This window comes from Protopterus annectens, chromosome 16.part0 (genome assembly GCF_019279795.1).
Source record: "Protopterus annectens isolate FY-2018-M chromosome 16.part0, PAN1.0, whole genome shotgun sequence".
NCBI classification, from domain to species: Eukaryota; Metazoa; Chordata; order Ceratodontiformes; family Protopteridae; genus Protopterus; species Protopterus annectens.
The window spans coordinates 330617582-330637181 of NC_056750.1; the positions used below are offsets into that span (position 1 = coordinate 330617582).

The 19600-nt window shown below is 35.2% G+C and overlaps 1 protein-coding gene across 3 annotated transcripts in view; it reads right to left on the reverse strand.

Moving 5' to 3' along the window:
• The window catches only part of CARD9 (caspase recruitment domain family member 9), a 706605-nt gene that overhangs the window by 141253 nt on the left and 545752 nt on the right, over positions 1-19600 (reverse strand). For all 3 annotated transcript variants that reach the window (XM_044058722.1, XM_044058720.1, XM_044058723.1), the window contains one exon: positions 14412-14537. In XM_044058722.1, the coding sequence (XP_043914657.1) occupies positions 14412-14537 (126 nt within the window). The remainder of the gene's footprint in view (positions 1-14411; positions 14538-19600) is intronic.

The following is a 19600-nucleotide window of genomic DNA, read 5'->3' on the forward strand; positions in this document are numbered from 1 at the left end:
CAATGATTGTATGATGTATTTAGTGTAATGTTACTGTTTCTTTAAGGAAACATTGAGTGAGTAAGTCACATGATGATTTTAAAGGGTCTATATTACAAGATTGAAACTTTAGTTAATCAAATAACTAAAGATCGATCTTGTAATATCAAAACCTGAAACTGTCGAACGGCCGATTTAACCCAAGGAAACACTTCCCTTGGCTGTTATGTGGATTATGCCCTTTTCTCCAGTTTGGAGCAATCTTGGAGTTGGTATATTTAGTTAGGGGGGTTTGGGAGGCGAAGTCCCCTACTTGATTTGGGATTTAAAGTTTTTTTTTTGTTTTTTTTTTGATGCGGCCAAGGGAAGTGTTTCCCAGGGTTGAAACGGACATTCAACATTTTCAGGTTTTGATATTACAAGATCGATCTTTAGTTATTTGATTAACTAAAGTTTTGATCTTGTAATATAGACCCAATTTTAAATGCCATTTAAATGATGGTTTCATTTATGTTAAATGGTTCTGAAGAAGTTCCTTTTGGGAACAAAAGCACGTGACCATTTTTTGTTTTTGTATTAAAGTGTTATTTATACTACTACATCTTGTCAAGACCTTATTGGGAATTATCCACCTCATTGGCTTGTTACTTGGTATAAGTTCATTTTTGCCTTTGGGTACACACTGCTGTTTGGTTCTGGAGAATGAAGTTACTAAATAATACCATATATTTGAGTTACAGACTACTATTTTATCTTCAGAAAATTTATACTAACACAAATCCTTTTAATTAAGCAAGTTTGTAATTTTAAAAGAACAGTAGTTAAAATGTATTCCTATTTTTGAGCCTTTGTTCCCTTTGTATTTTAGGCTTCATCCAGATTTCTTCAGCTAAAAGGTCCAGAGGTATACAAACATCTTTACTGTTGCTCTCACTCAGTCTCTCATGCTCACCTTTGTTTCAGAAAATGTATGCTAACACAAATCCTAATAATCAAGTAAAATATATCCCAATTTTGAGCCTTTGTTCCCTGTTTATTTTAGGTTTATCCAGATATTTTGAACAAGAGTCAACAAAGCATACCTTCTAACTATCCAGATTTTTGCAGAATGTCCAGATTTTTGGCTCATATGTTTGGTCCCATCCTCATACAATGTGTAGTTTTCTAGCAAATCACTGGAGATTGAAGTCATTAAATAATTAAAGACATTTGAGTTTCAGACTTCATATCCTTCAGATAATACATGCTAATGGAAACTCTGTTGTTCTACTAACTTTCTAAATTTGCAAGAGTAATATTTAAAATCTGTCCTTATTTTTGATCATTTGTCCCTCATTATTTGTGGCTTTGTCCAGATTTTGTTCTGCCGAGAGGCTGAGAGGTATGGCAAGAGGTACACAAACCTCTTAACTGATGCTGTTGCTACCATGGATCACTCTCACTCTTCATTCTCTCTCTCTCTCACACACACACACACACACACACACACACACACACACACACACACACACACACACACACACACACACACTTTTTTTGGTTTCATTTATTTTATACTCGCTAAACAGAAAAGGCTCTGCTTAGTGAGTGTAAGATAACAGCGCAGTCAATCTTTCACTCTTAGAAAAGCATTCACTCTCACACACAGACATAAACACATGCACACTTTTTTATTTTATTTTTTTTCTTTATTATTTTGCACTTGCTAAACAGCAGAAGCGCTGCTTAGTTAGTGTAAAATAATGGTGGCCGTTAGATTTTTTTCAGTCCAAGCTCCATGGCAGCTTGATTTGCTGCCATGAAGCCATGGACTCATTTTTCAGTGGACATTATTTGTGCATTAATACCCTGCTGGAGAATGTTCTCCAATCAGGGTGCTGATGTACAATTTGCCCATTCTTTAATCCCTATTATAACACCTCCACCTGTTTTTAGTTAGAAAGTATTGCAGAAAAGAAAATGTTTACCTTGATAGGACTGGTTTACAGTCATTGTTCTTTAACCATGTTTTACAAACAATATCTACAACAATCTTAAATTAATGCAGAAAATATTCCAATAAAAATCTTTATTACTAATCACCACATTAGCAACCAGCAGAGATAAATCACATTTTGCTATCTGTGAACTGTTAAACTTCTGATCTGGATAGCAATCCTGTCTTATTTTAGTCAAATATTATACATCAACTGCAAAATTCACTTCCCTTGCTTTGACAAGTGGACTTCACCATGCCTAAATACATGTGTCCAAAATGAGGCTTGGATGTTTTACATATTCCTGCTTTTCAAAATGGGACATTTTTTACATGTAGGTGTTTACCCCAAAAATATCTTCATTGATGATGACCTGAATCTCATTCCTATATATGATTTATGAAAAATATGTGCCGATAACTGTGCAAGCTATCTACTAACTGTCAGTAAATCTGTAAATATGAGATAATTTGTACCAACATGAATAAAAACAGCTCCATAATTCCTTACATTAAAGCATTCTAAGGTCCTACTCATATCCTGAATTTTGCTCCTTGTATGCATAACACTATTCAATGTTCACTATTCTATCTGCAGCTGTGGATGCCAGTTCCTTCTATAATTGAATTTACATTTGCTAGTATATTATTTCTGACCAGATTCAAAGAATCTCTCACATCAAATTCAGTAATGTCTGCTCTTTCAGTACTTACAAAGGCATAATCTTCATCATAGGTTCATAGGTTCATAGGTAGGTACTAGGCTATGGGCCCCAGGGCCTATATAAGCCTAGCTATAAAGATTCCCTGGCTTCAGCCACCCAAATTTTTTTTATTTTCCTGTGCCCCTGTCTAGCAGAGCTACATAAGTCATCCCCGGGGTAAATTTCCTATTTCCCATCCAGTTGTCCAGATTTTTCTTAAAAAGGGCCAATGAGGTGCTCTGTTTGACATGAATGGGCAGCTTGTTCCAGAGTATGGGACGTCTCTGGGACAGGAACCCTCCAGCAAGTTCTGTTTATTGTGGTAACAAGGTTTAGGACCCTGAAGCACGTGGCTCGAAGGGGTTGGGATTTTTCTAAGTGTATCATGTCCAACAGCTGTGGGTTTGACATGGCTTTGTATGTTAGGCAGAGATTGCCTCTGAGTAGATGATATGTGACAGAGTAGAGCTGGAGTTTCTTAAGATGGTCTGCATAGGGCATATGATTGAGGCTGGTGATTCTCTTTGTTAGATATTTCTGTGGTCTTTCCAGTTGCTGCAAATGTCTTGTGAGGTACATCCCAAATGGGGCATTGTACTCTATAATAGGTCTAATGAGGGCTGAGTAGAGGGGTACAATGACCTCTTTTTTTCTGGATGAGAAATCATTTGTGATGAGGTGTGCCACATAGAAGGATTTTCTGACTACTGTGGCGGTGTGGTTATCAAAGTAGAGACTACCGTCCACCTGTGTTCCTAGGTCTCGTATCATACTTTCAGTGTTCAGTGGACTACTGCCTATGTGGTAGTTCATTGGCACAGGGTTTTTAACAAAGGAGATGACTACGCATTTTTTGGTGCTGAGCTTGAGGCCGTGGCTTTGACACTAGGCATTTGTCTCAGCGAGGCCCTTTTGTATAATGTCCACATCCTTAGGGGATTCAATAATGGCTTCAAATTTGCAGTCATCTGCGAACTTTGTTAGCCATAAGCCCTTTGTGTTGGCCTGGACATCAGAGAAGTAGATGCCAAACAGAAGGGGACCCAGGACTGAACCCTGTGGTACTCCACTTGTCAATGGTCTGGAGATGGATTTGGAATTGGCTACTTTCACAGTGTGAGTTCTGTCAGTGAGTCAGTTGGCAACCCATCACATGACATAGGGGTTTATTCCTAGTTTCATGAGTTTATCAATGATACCAGAGTGAGGGATGGTGTCAAAGGCCTTGGCGAGGTCTAGGTAGGCTGTGTGAACCGCCTTACCCTCATCCACGGCTTTGGTGACTGCTTCAAAGAAGTCAATCAGGTTTAGGAGACATGACCTACCTTTCACAAACCCAAACTGGGTGGGGTCCAGAGTTTGCAGGTTACCTATGCCTTTGTTTATAAGTTCCATGGTGATACATTCCATGGCCTTGCAGATCAGACTCGTCAGACTGATGGGTCAGTAGTTCCCGGGGTCCGTGGTGGATCTCCCCTTGTGGAGTGGGATCACTGTAGCTGTGTGCCATTCAGTAAGCAGAAAGCCTGTATTGAGGCTATGATTGAACATGGTACTTAGGTGGGGTGCCAGTTCATTTTGTAGTTTGTGCAGGACACAGCCTGGGATGTTGTCAGGTCCCATGGATACTGTATTCTTGGCTTTGGCGAGTGCGTTTTTCACCTGTGTGACTGTGATTACAGGGACTTGGTATTCATTCAGTATAGAGATGGGCCCTTTAGGGGGTGAGAGGGGGTGAAATTTGCACTGAATCTATCTGCCAGGATGTTGGCAATATCAGCTGGTTCTGTATGTTTAGTGCCATTATGCTGTAACTATGAGCAAATCTGAGTGTTGCCAATGAGATTCTTGGCATACCTATAGCATGCCTTGTGGCTGTCTTTAGAATCCGTGGTGATTTTGTTCTCATAACTAGCTTTGGAGGATTTTATGAGGGATCTCAGCTTCTTACTGAGGCTGACAAGGGAGTTTTTCCAATCTTGGGATTTAACCCTTTTTTGCAACAGTTTCTTCCTTCTGTTGTAGAGTTTGTTAATGGCAGGGGACAACCAGATTGGCTTCTTTTTTTGGAGGATAGTGTCTTGGTTCTATTTGGGATGGCATGGTCTATGCACTCATGTATGTGTTTATACATTGCATTGATGTAGGATTCAGCATTCATACTACTACTTTCTGTCTGCATGGATGTCATGAAGTTAGCCACTTCTGTCTTAAGAAGCATGAAGTTGGCTTTGGAGAAGTTTTTATGGTGGTTTCCTTAATATGGGGTGGGGGCAGGATGTGGATGTCTAGTGTGATTGGCTTATGGTCAGATCTGACCAAAGAGGGGCTGACCCTTGGTGTATAGCACCAGTCACGCATGTTGGTAATGACCAAGTCTAGGGTATTGCTACCCCTGGTGGGGGTTTGGATCAGTTGATCCAAGGCATTGGAATTTATAAATTCTAAAAAATGCTGTGCAAATGTGTTGGTACATAAGTAGTTTTCCCAGTTAATGGCAAGGTTGCTGAAGTCTCCCAGTATCTGGGTGTTGGGTTGTAACTTAATATATTCCAGAATGTTAAGAAAAGTGGAGTGGGAGTCTTGGGGCATGGTGGGGGATCTGTAGAAAGCTACAATTTGGATTGCAGTCTTGTCCAGTGTTAGTTACACCTGGAGAATTTTGGATGCACTATGTTGGGCAATTAGCCTGGAGGTATGGATATCCCTGGTGAATATGAACACACCTCCACCTCTGATGTTTTGGTCCAGGTTAGATGGCCAAAAGGTGTAGTATGAATTGTAGCCTGGTATTGCGGGGTGCTCTCTGGAGCCTTGAACCAGGTCTCTGTCACTGCACAGATGTCGATGTTCTCCATTTTAAGGAGTGCCTCGAGTGAGTGCATTTTGAGGTTTAGACTTCTAGCATTGAGAAGCATTACCCTCAGATTTTGCTTGCTTGTACCTGTTACGGTGGCAATTTTGTCATTTGAACTTTGCCTAAAAAAGGCACTAGAGGGGTGGCAAGAGCCTTAGCCAGTATCCAGAAACCCAGGGGCAACAGGTGTAGGCCATCTCTGGCAAAGCATTGTGGCCTGTTGATCATGTTGTCCCAGGCTGACAGATACTGGATCCCCTTAGAATGATACCAGAAGTTTAGCCAATTGCTGGAGTCAATCATTTTGTCTTTGTACTGAGGTATAATTATGGGTGATGGCAGGATGCTACTCAGGGCTAGGGTCATACTTGCCTGGGCTACAAGATCCGAGAGCTCCTCCATGTCTTTTTTCATTTAGTCCAGGGAGGTATGTCTCAAGTAGCATAAAAAATGACAGAGTCATATTTGTACTTGTTGTGGAGTGACCTGAGTGCATGCGTTATGTGGCAGATCCTGGCGCCCAACAGACAGCTAACTGTAATCTTCTTCTTGTTTAGCCTGGTGAGTGGGACATCATTCTGCCTGACTATAGAATCACCTAAGTCTAGTGTACTAGGTATGTTGTTTTGCCTTAGGGGTTGACGTTGAGTGGCACACTGGTTTTGTGAATTATGTGTCACTTGGGTTGTGTTGGATGGTGTTGGTTGTTTGCATTTCAGCTTTGGAGGTCTCTGTTGTTTTGGCAGATTTATTTTAAGAACCTCCATAAATGTAGGTGTGTGTTTCATGTTACTATGTGTGGGTGTAGGTTTTGAAGGATTATGTGTTGTGTGTGGTGTGGTGCGAGTGTTTACCTTCTTGACTGACTAGTCCAGTCTAGCCTGGAGAGAGCTTAGCTTCCAGTTTGGCTATATAAGTGCATCTCTCATAGGTTGTAGTGGTAGGAGGAGAGTGTTGTCTGTGTACATGAGGCAATTGCTACATTGCTCCAGGATGCCCAGATTCACCAGGTGGACAGGAGAAAACACCGGGAGCTGACCCTTGGACATGCCTGGATAGGTGCTCATTTATTTAAGTACTAACTGTTTTTTCTTACTTAGTAAGGAGAGTTGAGTGCTGTAGCAATTTATACTCTTTCTAGTGCTTATAAAGGTTACTAAGCAAGTGCTGAGCTTCAAGGAACAGGTTTGAGTGCTTAAAACTGAACTGGCTAGTTCTAAGGGAAAATTTAAAGAGCATACTTCCTGGCGCCGGTAATAGTTTAACCCTCATTAAATGGTACTGTGCAATGAGCAAACCCGCACAAACACGGATTTTTAAACAGAAAGATGAAAGGGATAGAAATAGCCTGAAATGGCCAATAAAACTACAAATTTTCATCTGAAACCACTCCTCCAGTGACAGATAGGCTGCTCGAAGCTCACCACTCTCGCTGATGAACAGAAAAGCTTCATTCTGTCTTAGTAAGGTCTGGACAACACAGAAACTACAAAACAGCCCAGAATTCAGCAAAATCTGAAAAACAGACTCTACTAGTTATAGAAAGGTGGGAAATGAGTAAAGAGTTAGAATTTTTTTTTTTTTTTTTTCTGAAAATTATAACATATATAGTAATACAAACACTTTCAAGGCAGTAAAACGGCTATCGCACTTGAGTGTGTAGCCACAACAATTAAACAATTGAAATACACTTAGAAATAATCAGTTAAAGTGCAAACAGTAACAGATAAAAAAAACAGTTCAAATAAGTTGCAAAGTTAATAAAAAATACTAGAAACAGTGCAGATTGTGAAAATCAGCAATAAAAAGCAAAACAGAGGTACTTAATCCACTCAAAGTCTCTCTTTTCTCTCTTTTCTCTCTCTCTGCTGTAGAACTCTGCAATACACCCAGGCAGGATCCTGTTGAGGTAATACAAGTAAAAAAAAATGCACAAACATGGGTGTTTAAGCAGAAAGATGAAAGGGATAGAAATAGCCCAAAATGGCCAATAAAACTACAAATTCTGAGCTGAAGCCACTCCTCCAGTGACAGACAGGCTGTTCAAAGCTCACCACTCTCACTGATGAAGAGAGAAGTTTCCTTCTATCTTAGTAAGGTCTGGGCAACACAGAAACTGCAAAACAGCCCAAAATTCAGCAAAATCTGAAAACCAGACTCTACTAGTTATTGAAAGGTGGGAAACAAGTAAAGAGTTAGGATGTTTTTTTTTTTTTTTCTGAAAATTATAACATATATAGTAATACAAACACTTTCAAGGCAGTAAAACGGCTATCACACTTGAGTGTGTAGCCCACAACAGTTAAACAATTGAAATACACTTAAAATGATCAGTTAAAGTGTAAACAGTAATAGATTTTAAAAAAAACAATTCAAATAAGTTGCAAAGTTAATAAAAAATGCTAGAAATAGTGCAGCTAGCAAAAATAAGTGAAAAAAGCAAAACAGAGGTATTTAATCCACTCAAAGTCTCTCTCTGCTGCTGTAGAACTCTGCAGGACACCCAGGCAGAATCCTGCTGAGGCAATACAAGTGCAAAACTGCACAAACATGGATTTTCAAACAGAAAGATGAAAGGGATAGAAATAGCCCAAAACAGCCAATAAAACTAAAATTCTGAGCTGAACCACTTCTCCAGCAACAGATAGGCTGCTCAAAGCTCACCACTCTCACTGATGAACAGAGAAGTTTCCTTCTGTCTTTGTAAGGTCTGGCAACACAAAAACTACAAAACAGCCCAGAATTCAGCAAAATCTGAAAACCAGATTGAGTAAAGAGATAGGATTTGTTTGTTTTTTTGTTTTTGTTTTTTTATGAAAATTAAAACAGATACAGTAATACAAACACATGCTATGAATCCTCAGATTCATCCTAAATTCCAAAGTTGTCATATCTGTAATACCATGTTTAATAGTGGTTCAATGGTCTTTACTAACAGAGGGCACTTCCTTTCCTATATACATTATGTATGCACTTTGTCTAATATTATTTAATTCCTCAACCTAGTCATTAATACATGTTTCGACAGATTTCCAAGCTGTGTCACTTGCACAAGTAGAATTATTTTCATTAAGTCTAGATGTATCATGAATAATCCTAAACAAATTATACAACTTTTGGCATGCTACTACCAAATAACTTCACAAAGTGACAAGCAAATAAACTAAACAAAAAACAAACTATCATTTGTTACCTTTATATATACACAGTATTTAGTACACTGGATACAATATTTAGACTTAAGCAAACTGTTAATGCTGTACTCATTTAAATAATACATTCTCAGTTACAAACAACTAAAATAAAGAATTTTCAAAGAAACAAAAATATCAAAATCAGTCAGCATACTATTTACAAATTAAAATAACTAGCAATTTTAGTCAACTTGCCTGAAGAAATTACACAAAAAATATAACTAATATTAACTTAAGTATAATGTGCTAACATTGCACCATGGGCAGTATTCATTAAAGTAGTTATTTTGACCTATTGCACCAGTCACATGAAAATGCTGGATATCCTTTACACCTCTCACTGTAACTCACAGGAAGGGTTGCATTTATATGTTTTAATAGATTTTGTACTGAATGGTTAACCACGCTGAGCTCTGTTGAAAGGTATCAGGTTTGAAATTTATGGCCTTTAAGAGATGGGATGCTTTTATAATTAAATAATAAGAATACAGTTCTGGAAGGCTCATACTTTCTTGTTTTGGGGTAAATCAATTTATTATATAACATTATTGGTGATTTAGGGTACCATATGAATTTGGCAGGTTGAGTATGGCTAAGACTGAATAGTTGTTTTTGAAGATTGGATGGACTGCTAATGAAATAAAAACAGCAGCCTCGGAAAGATGTTCATTTTTATGATTGCCACTTTAGATAGGAAGGAAGAACTTATTATTCCCATCTTTTAACATCCAATGAAATATTTATCCATGATTTATATATATTAATTTTATAATTAAGTGATTGAGAAAAAAATAAGTTTATTCCTAAGCATTTTGTAGAGTATTTGATGCTAAGCCCCTAAGACTAGAAAAGTCAAAAGGGGTAGTTGTTTTATTTGATGTTAAGCCCCTAAGACTAGTAGTCAAAAGGGTAGTTGTTTTTGGCTGATATGGGAAATGATGATTTTTTTTATCTTTTAACCATGAAAATAATAAATAACTATAGTTTAATTTGTAATTGTCAAAGTGTGAATATTTTTGTTTAGCATCAAAATTTTTAGTATGTCAGTATTCGGGCAACTCACATAAATGACAAGATCATCTGCAAAGGCTATAAATGGGATTTTAAAATTACAGTGAATGGGAACAAAGAAGATGGGTAGCTGGTTTAATGTAGGAAATAAGACTACTATGTAAATAGTAAATAAGTAAGGAGAAAGACATCATTGGAATATACAATTTTTAGTAAAAATAGGTGAGGAAACATCCCGATTTATTATCAGAGTAGATGAAGGATTTAAACATTGGAAAAAGTTTCACAGGTACAATCTCTATGTGGTCTTTATTACCAGAAGAAGAAGCAGATATAAAATGATTGCAACTAGGATTGTGTCGATATGATTTGTTTTCATTTATATAAAGGTATGATTGCTTATGTTGTAAGTGATGGTTTAATAATGATGTTTTTTGTTTAAAAAAACTGGCAGAAATTGAATACTTTATGTAATGTTGCTTAGGTTATATGATATATTGCAATATATGTGAAATATAATGTTTGTTAATGTTAATTTGTTAATACAGTTTGATTACTTTTCTATAAATTTAAATTTGCCTGTGTCAAAAGTGATAATTCAATAAAGGTGTTAAAAAGAGTAGTTGAAGGGTTAGTGTAAAGGTTCTTTACATATTTAATAAACTCTAGAGGGTATCTAAATTTGGTTAAAGCTGTAATAAGAAAGGGAGTAATTAGTTTATCAAATGCTTTGGAGGCATCAAGGGATAGAGCATAAATGCTGGCATTATAATTTGTTTTGAAAAGTTGGAGGGTTTCAAAAGCAGTCATTTGGTCTGTTTGTCTTATATTTAAAAAAATCAACTGAAATGGGGAAATTATACTAGGCATAATGGATTTCAGTCTATTTGCAAATATAATGACATTTTTTTAGATCTAAATTGATCAGAGCAATAGTTCTGTAATCATTAACTTTAAGGTTGTTATTTTCATGTTTAGGTATCAGTATTGTTCTGACTCTTTGAAGATATAAGTCAGATATCTCATTGGTGCTTATAAAGTTAAAACATGTATGAAAATATTTAAAAGTTGATCTGGAAGAATTTATAGAAGTCAATTGTGAATCCACCCATACCTGTGGCAGTTCTGTTCCCTAGACTTTTTGTAGTTTGTTTCATTTCTAGGATCTGAATGAGCTTGGAATGCATTTCTTTATATTATGGAATTATCTGTGGTAATTTTAATTTACTTAAGTATGAATTAAGATTTTCTAAAGGAAATGTCATGGAATTGGACTCATACAGACCAGCAAAAATTGTCTAATACTGTAATTATAGTGGGGTAAATTGGAAAGATGGGTTTTCTTTGTACTTCTTGTACAAAGGGGAAGCTTTTTTAATTTAAAATTAGTTTTACTAAAAGTCTTGAAGGTATCTGTGACCATTCAGGGTATTTAGCTAGTGTATCATTTTCATGCCAAGTTAGTTGAGAGAAATAAAGTAGGATAAGATCCTTGTTGAGCTGTTTAATTCAAATTTCAATTATTGGGTCAAAATTTTAGGCTAAGCATTTTTAGAGTTGCTAGAGTTTAAGTCTGACGTTGATTTATTTTTTGTATGTTTTTTAGATAAGTGGATTTACTAACTAAAATATCACACAGCTAGAATTTAAATAGTACCCACAGGATATTCAGTTTTACATTGTTGGAAAATAAGTTATTGGTGAAATTGCTAAGAAAGGTTTTTACATTCTGAACCAGTTCTGGGTTACATAGTAATAGATGTTAAAGTTTCAGGTGTTTAAGGAACATGAGTTTGTTAATGATAGATAAAAGTTTAAGGTAATTTGGATTCTGGAATGATTATATATATATATATATATATATATATATATATATATATATATAGCAGAGTACTGTTAGAAATTTAGTTACATGTCTAAGTAGATTGAACAATACAACACAACAGTCAATTCATGATCAAGATTTAAAACAGGGAGAGTAAAAGATGAATTTATTATCTGATTGTGAAGCAAATCTTCCTGGGTTAGAAAACTCAAATTCAGTCTGTAAATTTAAAATAGCCTGTGAAATATTAGGATTTTAATTTAGGTAAGAGCTTGTCCTGCCTTTTCTTGGGTCAATTACTGCATTCCAGTTTACCACATGACAAACAGGTGTTTTTTTTTTTAATTTTCTGAGAATATTTATAATTTGAGATAAAAAATCTAGTTGTTGGGGGAAGGTGAATAAGGGGAGAGAAAAAGAAATGGTTTGAGGTGGGAGTTATTTGTAAATCTAACACATCACCATCTCTCAAATGCATCATGGCTAGAGTCAATAACAGAGCTTAGAATAGAGTTTTTTGATGAGCATTGCAACTCCAGAATTTTTGGAATGACAGCCAGCCAGTGCAGAATGTTTTTTTTTCATCTTTTATGCAATAGATCCTCCTAATTGTGTAATAGATTACATTCCTTAATAAAAATAACATTTGCAATATATTTCTAAAAAAAAGTTTATATAAAAAGAGTTTATGTTTACTAGAAGTTTGAATTCCTTTCAGGTTCCATGAATCAATTACAATGTTCATTACAAAGCATCTAAAACTATATAAAAATAATTTGTTTAGAGATAAAGGTAGCATATCAATATAATGTATGTGTTGGGAATGCAGCGATCTAAAGTGCCTTACTGGTCTGATTTCATATAGTTATTAAGTTGAAGATAGTTCTGAGGAATGAAATTGGGACTAATTCTTTTCAACTACCTATAGACCTAACACTATTACTCCTAAAATGAGAAGAGAGAAAAAATTCACAAGAGAAAGTACAGGTATATTGAAATTTATGACAATAATAACCTCTTCTAGGAGCACTTTTACACAAAAAATAAGTTCTAAAAAATATTATCATTCAATGTTTGCAAGCTGTCAAATCCAAGAATATGCTTAAGTTAATCAGCTTCTGAGAGTCTTGAGATTCAGGAATGTCTTCACATTTAATTTTGTTGTGAAAAATTCTTACTTCTAAATCAAGAAGTTTATACTTCAATGCAAACATGTCACTCTTCATTTGAGATAGGTCCTTCTGAATTAAGAATATTTTGACCTTGTAATCAGATAGTCGGGTTTTTGAAAGATTACGTCTCTTTGTAAAGTCATTTTAAGGTGGCATTAACAGATGTTAACTGGCTTGACATGTTATTGATCACTAATTGGATTGTAAGCAATGCATTGTTAAGTTCATCTAATGCAAAACTTTGCTCCAGTGTTGTCTTAGAGGATGTTTTTTTTCATTATTTGCAGCACCTCTAAGTCTTTTGTTGGTTGTATACTTTTCGGTGTGATAAGAATAGAAATGTGTGTTTTGGAGGTAGAAGTTTCTATCGAGTCTCTTTCTTATTGTTGCATTTTGTTTTATACCTAAGAAAATTAGTTGAAAAAGTTTGATTTTTGCAATGACGGATACGTTGTCTAGCTGTTTGTTTCCTTTTTCTAGTTTGTGCAGATTGCCTCCAAATCTGGGCCACCTACCATGCAGTTCCAGCTTGAATGATTCCATTCAAAGCATGGTAAGTATATTGAATTACTTTTGGAAGAATGTGGACAAATTTTGTAATGCTAGTCAAAGTAAATGTTCAGAATTCCTAAAACATAACTGTTTTGTCAGTGTAAGGTTAGAGATATAGGCAGAGTTGGTGTGTTACAGAAGTAGACGCTCACTCCATGGCAGTCATCTTACATCCCCCAACTTTCATTTGTATTTATCATTCTGAAAGTTGACAGCAAAACTTTTCATACTTCTGGATTAGGAGTAGCATTGTGATACTGAGTAGTGCCTGTTTTAATTTTCTGAGAAGCACCACAGTAATATGCTACTTAAGTCTGATCTGCAATAAATGTCCTTGTTCTGTTTAAGTGATACACACACACACACACACACACACACACACACACACACACACATATATATATATATATATATATATATATATATATATATATATATGTTTTACCCAGAGTAGCAGATTTGATGTGTGTGTGTGTGTGTGTGTGTGTGTGTGTGTGTGTGTGTGTGTGTGTGTGTGTGTGTGTGTGTGTGTGTGTGTGTGTGTGTGTGTGTGTATGTGTGTGTGTCTCTGAGGGCCTAAGCACTTCTGAGTCAAGATACTGATACTTTGTTTTGGTCTTACCAGATTCATGACTGTATTCTGTTTGTTGATATTTCCAAAGTAAAGCCAGTTGTCCTAAATGTTAATAAATAATAATCTCACTAATATCTGATATAAAAGACTTCATAACATTTACAAAATTATTACCTGACGTAAATGTTACACTAGTCATACTTAATGGGAGATGCCAGGGTATGCATAATACAGTCACACTGTCTCCACCCAAGGTTACTAGAAGCAATTTCAGTTGTGTGATGGCAGTGGAACAAAGTACAATTAGCATTATGCTTCCCTAGCATCTCCCAATTCAAGTTTATAATACAGCTTTCCCTTAAAACGTGACTTTTTCCTGGTTGGGTGTACTACCCAGCTTGCCATGGAATGTAGCACATCAATAAAAAACTCATAAGAAGCCATATTAGTAAATTCAAATTAAAAATCCTTTTGTGATAAGCTATGAAACAGTAAAGACTATGTTAGAAAGAGAGTCAAAACACATGAAAATTTTAAATAACAAAATTATTTAAAAGACTGCTTTTACCTCATCTCGTTCAGCTGCAACTTCTTCCATTTGCCTTAAAATGGCTTCAGTTCTTTCTTTGTACATTTCAGAGTCTTTCTGTAGAGTCATGCACTTGAGCTCGCAAACCTCTTTTTCTTCAATGTACTAAAGATATGAAAGAATAATTATCTGTATGACTTTCTTTCCTCAAATAATCAACTGGCAAACATCAAATGAGTAATGAGCTATATTAGCAATGTATCAAACGGATTTATAGCTAATGCTAGTCCATGTACTTACGCAAGCTACAACAAAGGACTGTGAGCTGTGCTTTAACAATTAGATCCATGCCTTGAGTCATGGAACCAAACAAATGCAGTTGATTTATATATAGCACAGGAAGCACAGCCCCTGTGGATTATTCCATATAACTCAAAGACTGTGGAATGTTCTAATGAAAAACAAGAATTACACTTTTATTTATTAAATACCTAAGGAACTATTGTACCCTTCTCATGCCATCTCCTACTCACCTCTTTCTCTTTGTCTGTTATACCATAACCTTTCTTTCCCTCTTGCTGATTCTATCCCATGTTGTTTCATCTTAGCTCCTTGTAGTATATACACTCTTTAAATACAAACATTATTGGCCATTTGTTAGAAACCCATATATACGTGCAGAACTATTTAACTATTGCATATACTTTCTAATTCCTATATCATCTAGACTGTTTAAAATATTAGGTGATGTTACCATATACATGTTCAATGATAACTTATTCCATAAACATGGAATATGGTAAGGTAACTAAGTGTCCTTTCTCACAGTCCTTAAAAAAACAGATCTCTGTATATTATGTTGTCCGTTTCTGTTTTCATTTCAAGGTCAAAATCCACTATTCATTTAACAAAACTCACAATTTTAAGCACAAGCTCTTCTATTTTTAAATGACAAAAGAACAATGTGTACTCAAAAATAGGCCTAACCATAGATGTGCAACTTTTTCTAGATATGTGCTAGAAAACCTATATTTTGTTCATATCTCCCAATTTTTCTATAGACTTTGTAAACCAACAATTTCATAGCCCACTGTCTTGAGATGCCATTTTTAGTCTTTTATCTTTTGGTTTAAATTTACCTCTCTTTAGGCATTTATGAGTCAAATCTTGATCAACATGTGATTGTTCTAGCAGTTTATACTTGCCACTATATATGTAAGTTTTCCAGTTTGCTTTCCTTTTGTCTACTTCCAGTTTGATTTTCATGTCTGCTCATTTCTCAAATGCTTCTGATAATCTAAGCAAAGATGACATCTTAGATGTGCTTTCTTCATTATTTAGAACTTTCACTGTATTCGATCTGATTATGACAACAGCTATGTATGCAGCACCACAACTGCAGACATATACACATAGTTTAAAAGGAGGCTCATACTTCTTCTTCATATGAGAGGTATATAGTCATACCATGCACTGATTTTTATAAATTATTTGATAAGCATGGAACAGTTTTCTTGTTTCCAGTTCAACTGATCTAATACTTTTTAGGGTCAATAACATCACAGCTATAAATCGCAACTGGAAGAATAAGCTTTATACCTAGATGTCAAGGTAGTTTTCATCATTAATTTTAGGGTTCTAAATTACTTCTAAGATTTGTTTTTATTTTATTTATTTATTTACTTATTTATTTATCTTTTGTTGACCAGGTTAGCCCCACTAGGCTAGCAGCCTTTTTTCAGGGGAGACCAGAGGTGATATTTATACTGCTAGAGAAAATTAGGCCAAGGCATCAGGGAACTTCCTCTACTCATCATTCTTATGAGTGGGACCCATTTTGGAAGAGAACTTTCTGTTTCCATTCTTGGCACAGAAGCGACCCAGACAAACAGGGAGGCAGATGGGGAGAGAAGGAGATGATGGAGTGGTGAAAGAAATAGAGGAGAAAGCAAATACTGAGAATGTGTGCAGAATTCTGAGTAAATGTTTCAAAGAAACTTGTTTGCTGGAGATGAGTCAGCAAATGGTGGATGTATAATTACAACCCTCCAGATGGGAGGGTTGCATGATGATTTACTTAAAGAAATGGTGGTGCAGAGTGAGCCAGAAAATGAAGGAGATGTTTTCTGGGGAGACATTATGGATAAAATACAAAAGAAAGATGCAGCTGCACCTCTGAAGAATACTGGTAAAGAAGTGGTAGATAAAGTAAAAAAAAAAACAAAAAACAAAAATGGAGTATTACAAAATAAGGCAGAAGAAAATTAATGTAAGTACATGGTAAGGATTCAAAGTAAAGAAGACAGAGAAATGGACAGGTATGAAGTGTGGGACAATTTAATAGCTCCTTTAGGTGTAAAAGCACATGAGGCATGAGCATTTATTCCTATTAACAAAGAGACATTTTCTGATATTATTTATATTTGAGACTGTTTTTTTTTCAATGGAAAAAATTCTTGGAGAATATGAAAAAAGAAAGACTGTAACTCATGGAATATTTATGTGATAAAAGCATTTAACAGGGAAACAAAAAGGAAAATTTGTGTACAATTTCAAACAGAGGTAGAAAGACTTTGAAAGGGCATTTGAAAACTTTATATAAAGAAGTACTGGGCATTACAAAAGTTTATGACAAAATGGTTTATGGACTGGTGACTGGGATTGTAATATTGTGTCAAAAATAGAAACAGAAAAAAATTATACATATATCAAGCATGATAAATGTGGAGAGGACTAGGGGTATTGTGAAATACTGGGGACAACCCAAACATGTTTTTTTTGTGAAAAAGGAAGACCTTTGATAAGTAACTGTGACAAAAGAAAAAGAGGAAATGGGACATGATGCAAAAAAATGAAATGAAATGTTATAAATGTAACAAAATTGGACATTTATGGACAGATTGCAAACATGAAATTAAGAGCAAAGAAAAAGAAGAAAATAAACAAAGAGAAGCAATTTTAGATGTAGTAGAAATACAAAAATGTTAAATGAGAAAAAATAATAAAGAATACATAGAAGAAGGTTCTGAAATAAGTGATGGACAAGACATAAATTGGGACGCATTAAAAGAAAAAAAATTCTGTTGGTAAAAGGGCAAAAGACAGAAAAACTTTAAAGGGATAAGTATCAAAGAAAGAAAGAAAGGAAATGGATGAAAAAGACTGTATATAGTGAGGTACAGTGTTTGATTCCCACCTTTACAAGAGAAATTGACTCGGCTTAAAATTGCCTATTAAGAAAACTAACCTAGTAATTAGCTATGAACTTATGAAACAACGAATCTAAGGAAAAGGAAAAATTAAAATTTTAGAGTGCTTTCTTTAAATGTGATTAGTATTAAGAATATAGTAAGAAGACTAGGGATTCTGGAGTAGTGTTATACATGTGATGTAATTATATTAGAAGATGCAAGATTTTTAACAAATGAAGAAAGATTACTAACAGAGAAACTATGGGGAGGAAAGATAATCTGGAATCTGGGAATAAGAGATGTTCTGGAATAGCTATATTATGTAGAAATACAGTAAAGATATTAAATGCAACTTTAGCAAAAATGAGAAGATTAATCATTGCAGATTTAAAATGGAAAGAACAAGTATATAAAATTAGAACATCATATCCTTTTACTAATTGTAAAGAAAGGGAACGCTTATTTCATCAGATTTTAGACTATGTAATAATAATATTATAATAATACCAGACTTTAATTGTTTGCATAATGGTTAAGGTGTTTACCTTACAGACATAAGGTGCAGGGTTTTATTCTTTCATGGGGTAATTGACTAAGTTTAAGCTTTCCAGTTTGCTTTCCTTTTGTCTACTTCTGGTTTGATTTTCATGTCTGCTCATTTCTCAAATGCTTCTGCTAATCTGAGCAAAGATTACATCTTAGATGTGCTTTCTTCATGACTTAGAACTTTCACTGTATTGGATCTGATTATGACAACAGCTTTGTATGCAGCCCCACAACTGCAGACATATACACATATTTTAAAAGGAGGCTCATACTTCTCCTTCATATGAGAGGTATATAGTCATACCATGCACTGATTTTTATATATTATTTGATAAGCATGGAACAGTTTTCTTGTTTCCAGTTCAACTGATCCAACACTTTTAAGGTCAATAACATCAAAGTTATAAATCACAACTGGAAGAATAAGCTTTATACCTAGATGTCAAGGTAGTTTTCATCATTAGTTTTAGGGTTCTAAATTACTTCTAAAATTTGTTTTTATTTTATATTTTTATTTACTTGTTTGTTTATCTTTTGTTGACCAGGTTAGCCCCACTAGGCTAGTAGCCTCTTTTCAGGGGAGACCAGAGGTGATATTTATACTGCTACGGAAAATTAGGCAAAGGCATCAGGGGACTTCTCCTACTCATCATTCTTGTGAGTGGGATCCATTTTGGAAGAGAACTTCCTGTTTCCATTCCTGGCACAGAAGTGACCCAGAGAAACAGGGAGGCAGATGGAGAGAGAAGGAGATGATGGATTGGTGAAAGAAATGGAGCAGAAAGCAAATATTGAGAATGTGTGCAGAATTCTGAGTAAATGTTTCAAAGAAACTTGTTTGATGGAGATGAATCAGTAAATGGTGGATGTATAAGTACAACCCTGCAGCTGGGAATGTTGCATGATGATTTACTTAAAGAAATGTTGGTGCAGAGTGAGCCAGAAAATGAAGGAGATGTTTTCTGGGGAGGCATTATGGAGGAAATACAAAAGAAAGATGCAGCAGCAATTCTGAAGAATAGTGGTGAGATAAAAAAAAACATGTAGAGAAAGTAAAAAAAGCAAAAATGGAGTATTACAAAATAAGGCAGAAGAAAATGAATGTAAGTACGTGGTAAGGATTCAAAGTAAAGAAGACAGAGAAATGGACAGGTATGAAGTATGGGACAATTTAATAGCTACTTTGGGTGTAAAAGCACATGAGTCATGAGCATTTATTCCTATTAACAAAGAGACATTTTGTGATATTATTTATGTTTGAGACTGTTTTTTTCAATGGAAAATGTCTTGGAAAATATGAAAAGAGAAAGACTGTAACTCATGGAATATTTATGTGATAAAAACATTTAACAGGGAAACAAAAAAGAAAATGTGTGTACAATTTCAAACAGAGGTAGACAGAGAGACTTTGAAAGGGCATTTGAAAATGTTATATAAAGAAGTATTGGACATTACAAAAGTTTATGAAAAAAGGGTTTATGGACTGGTGAC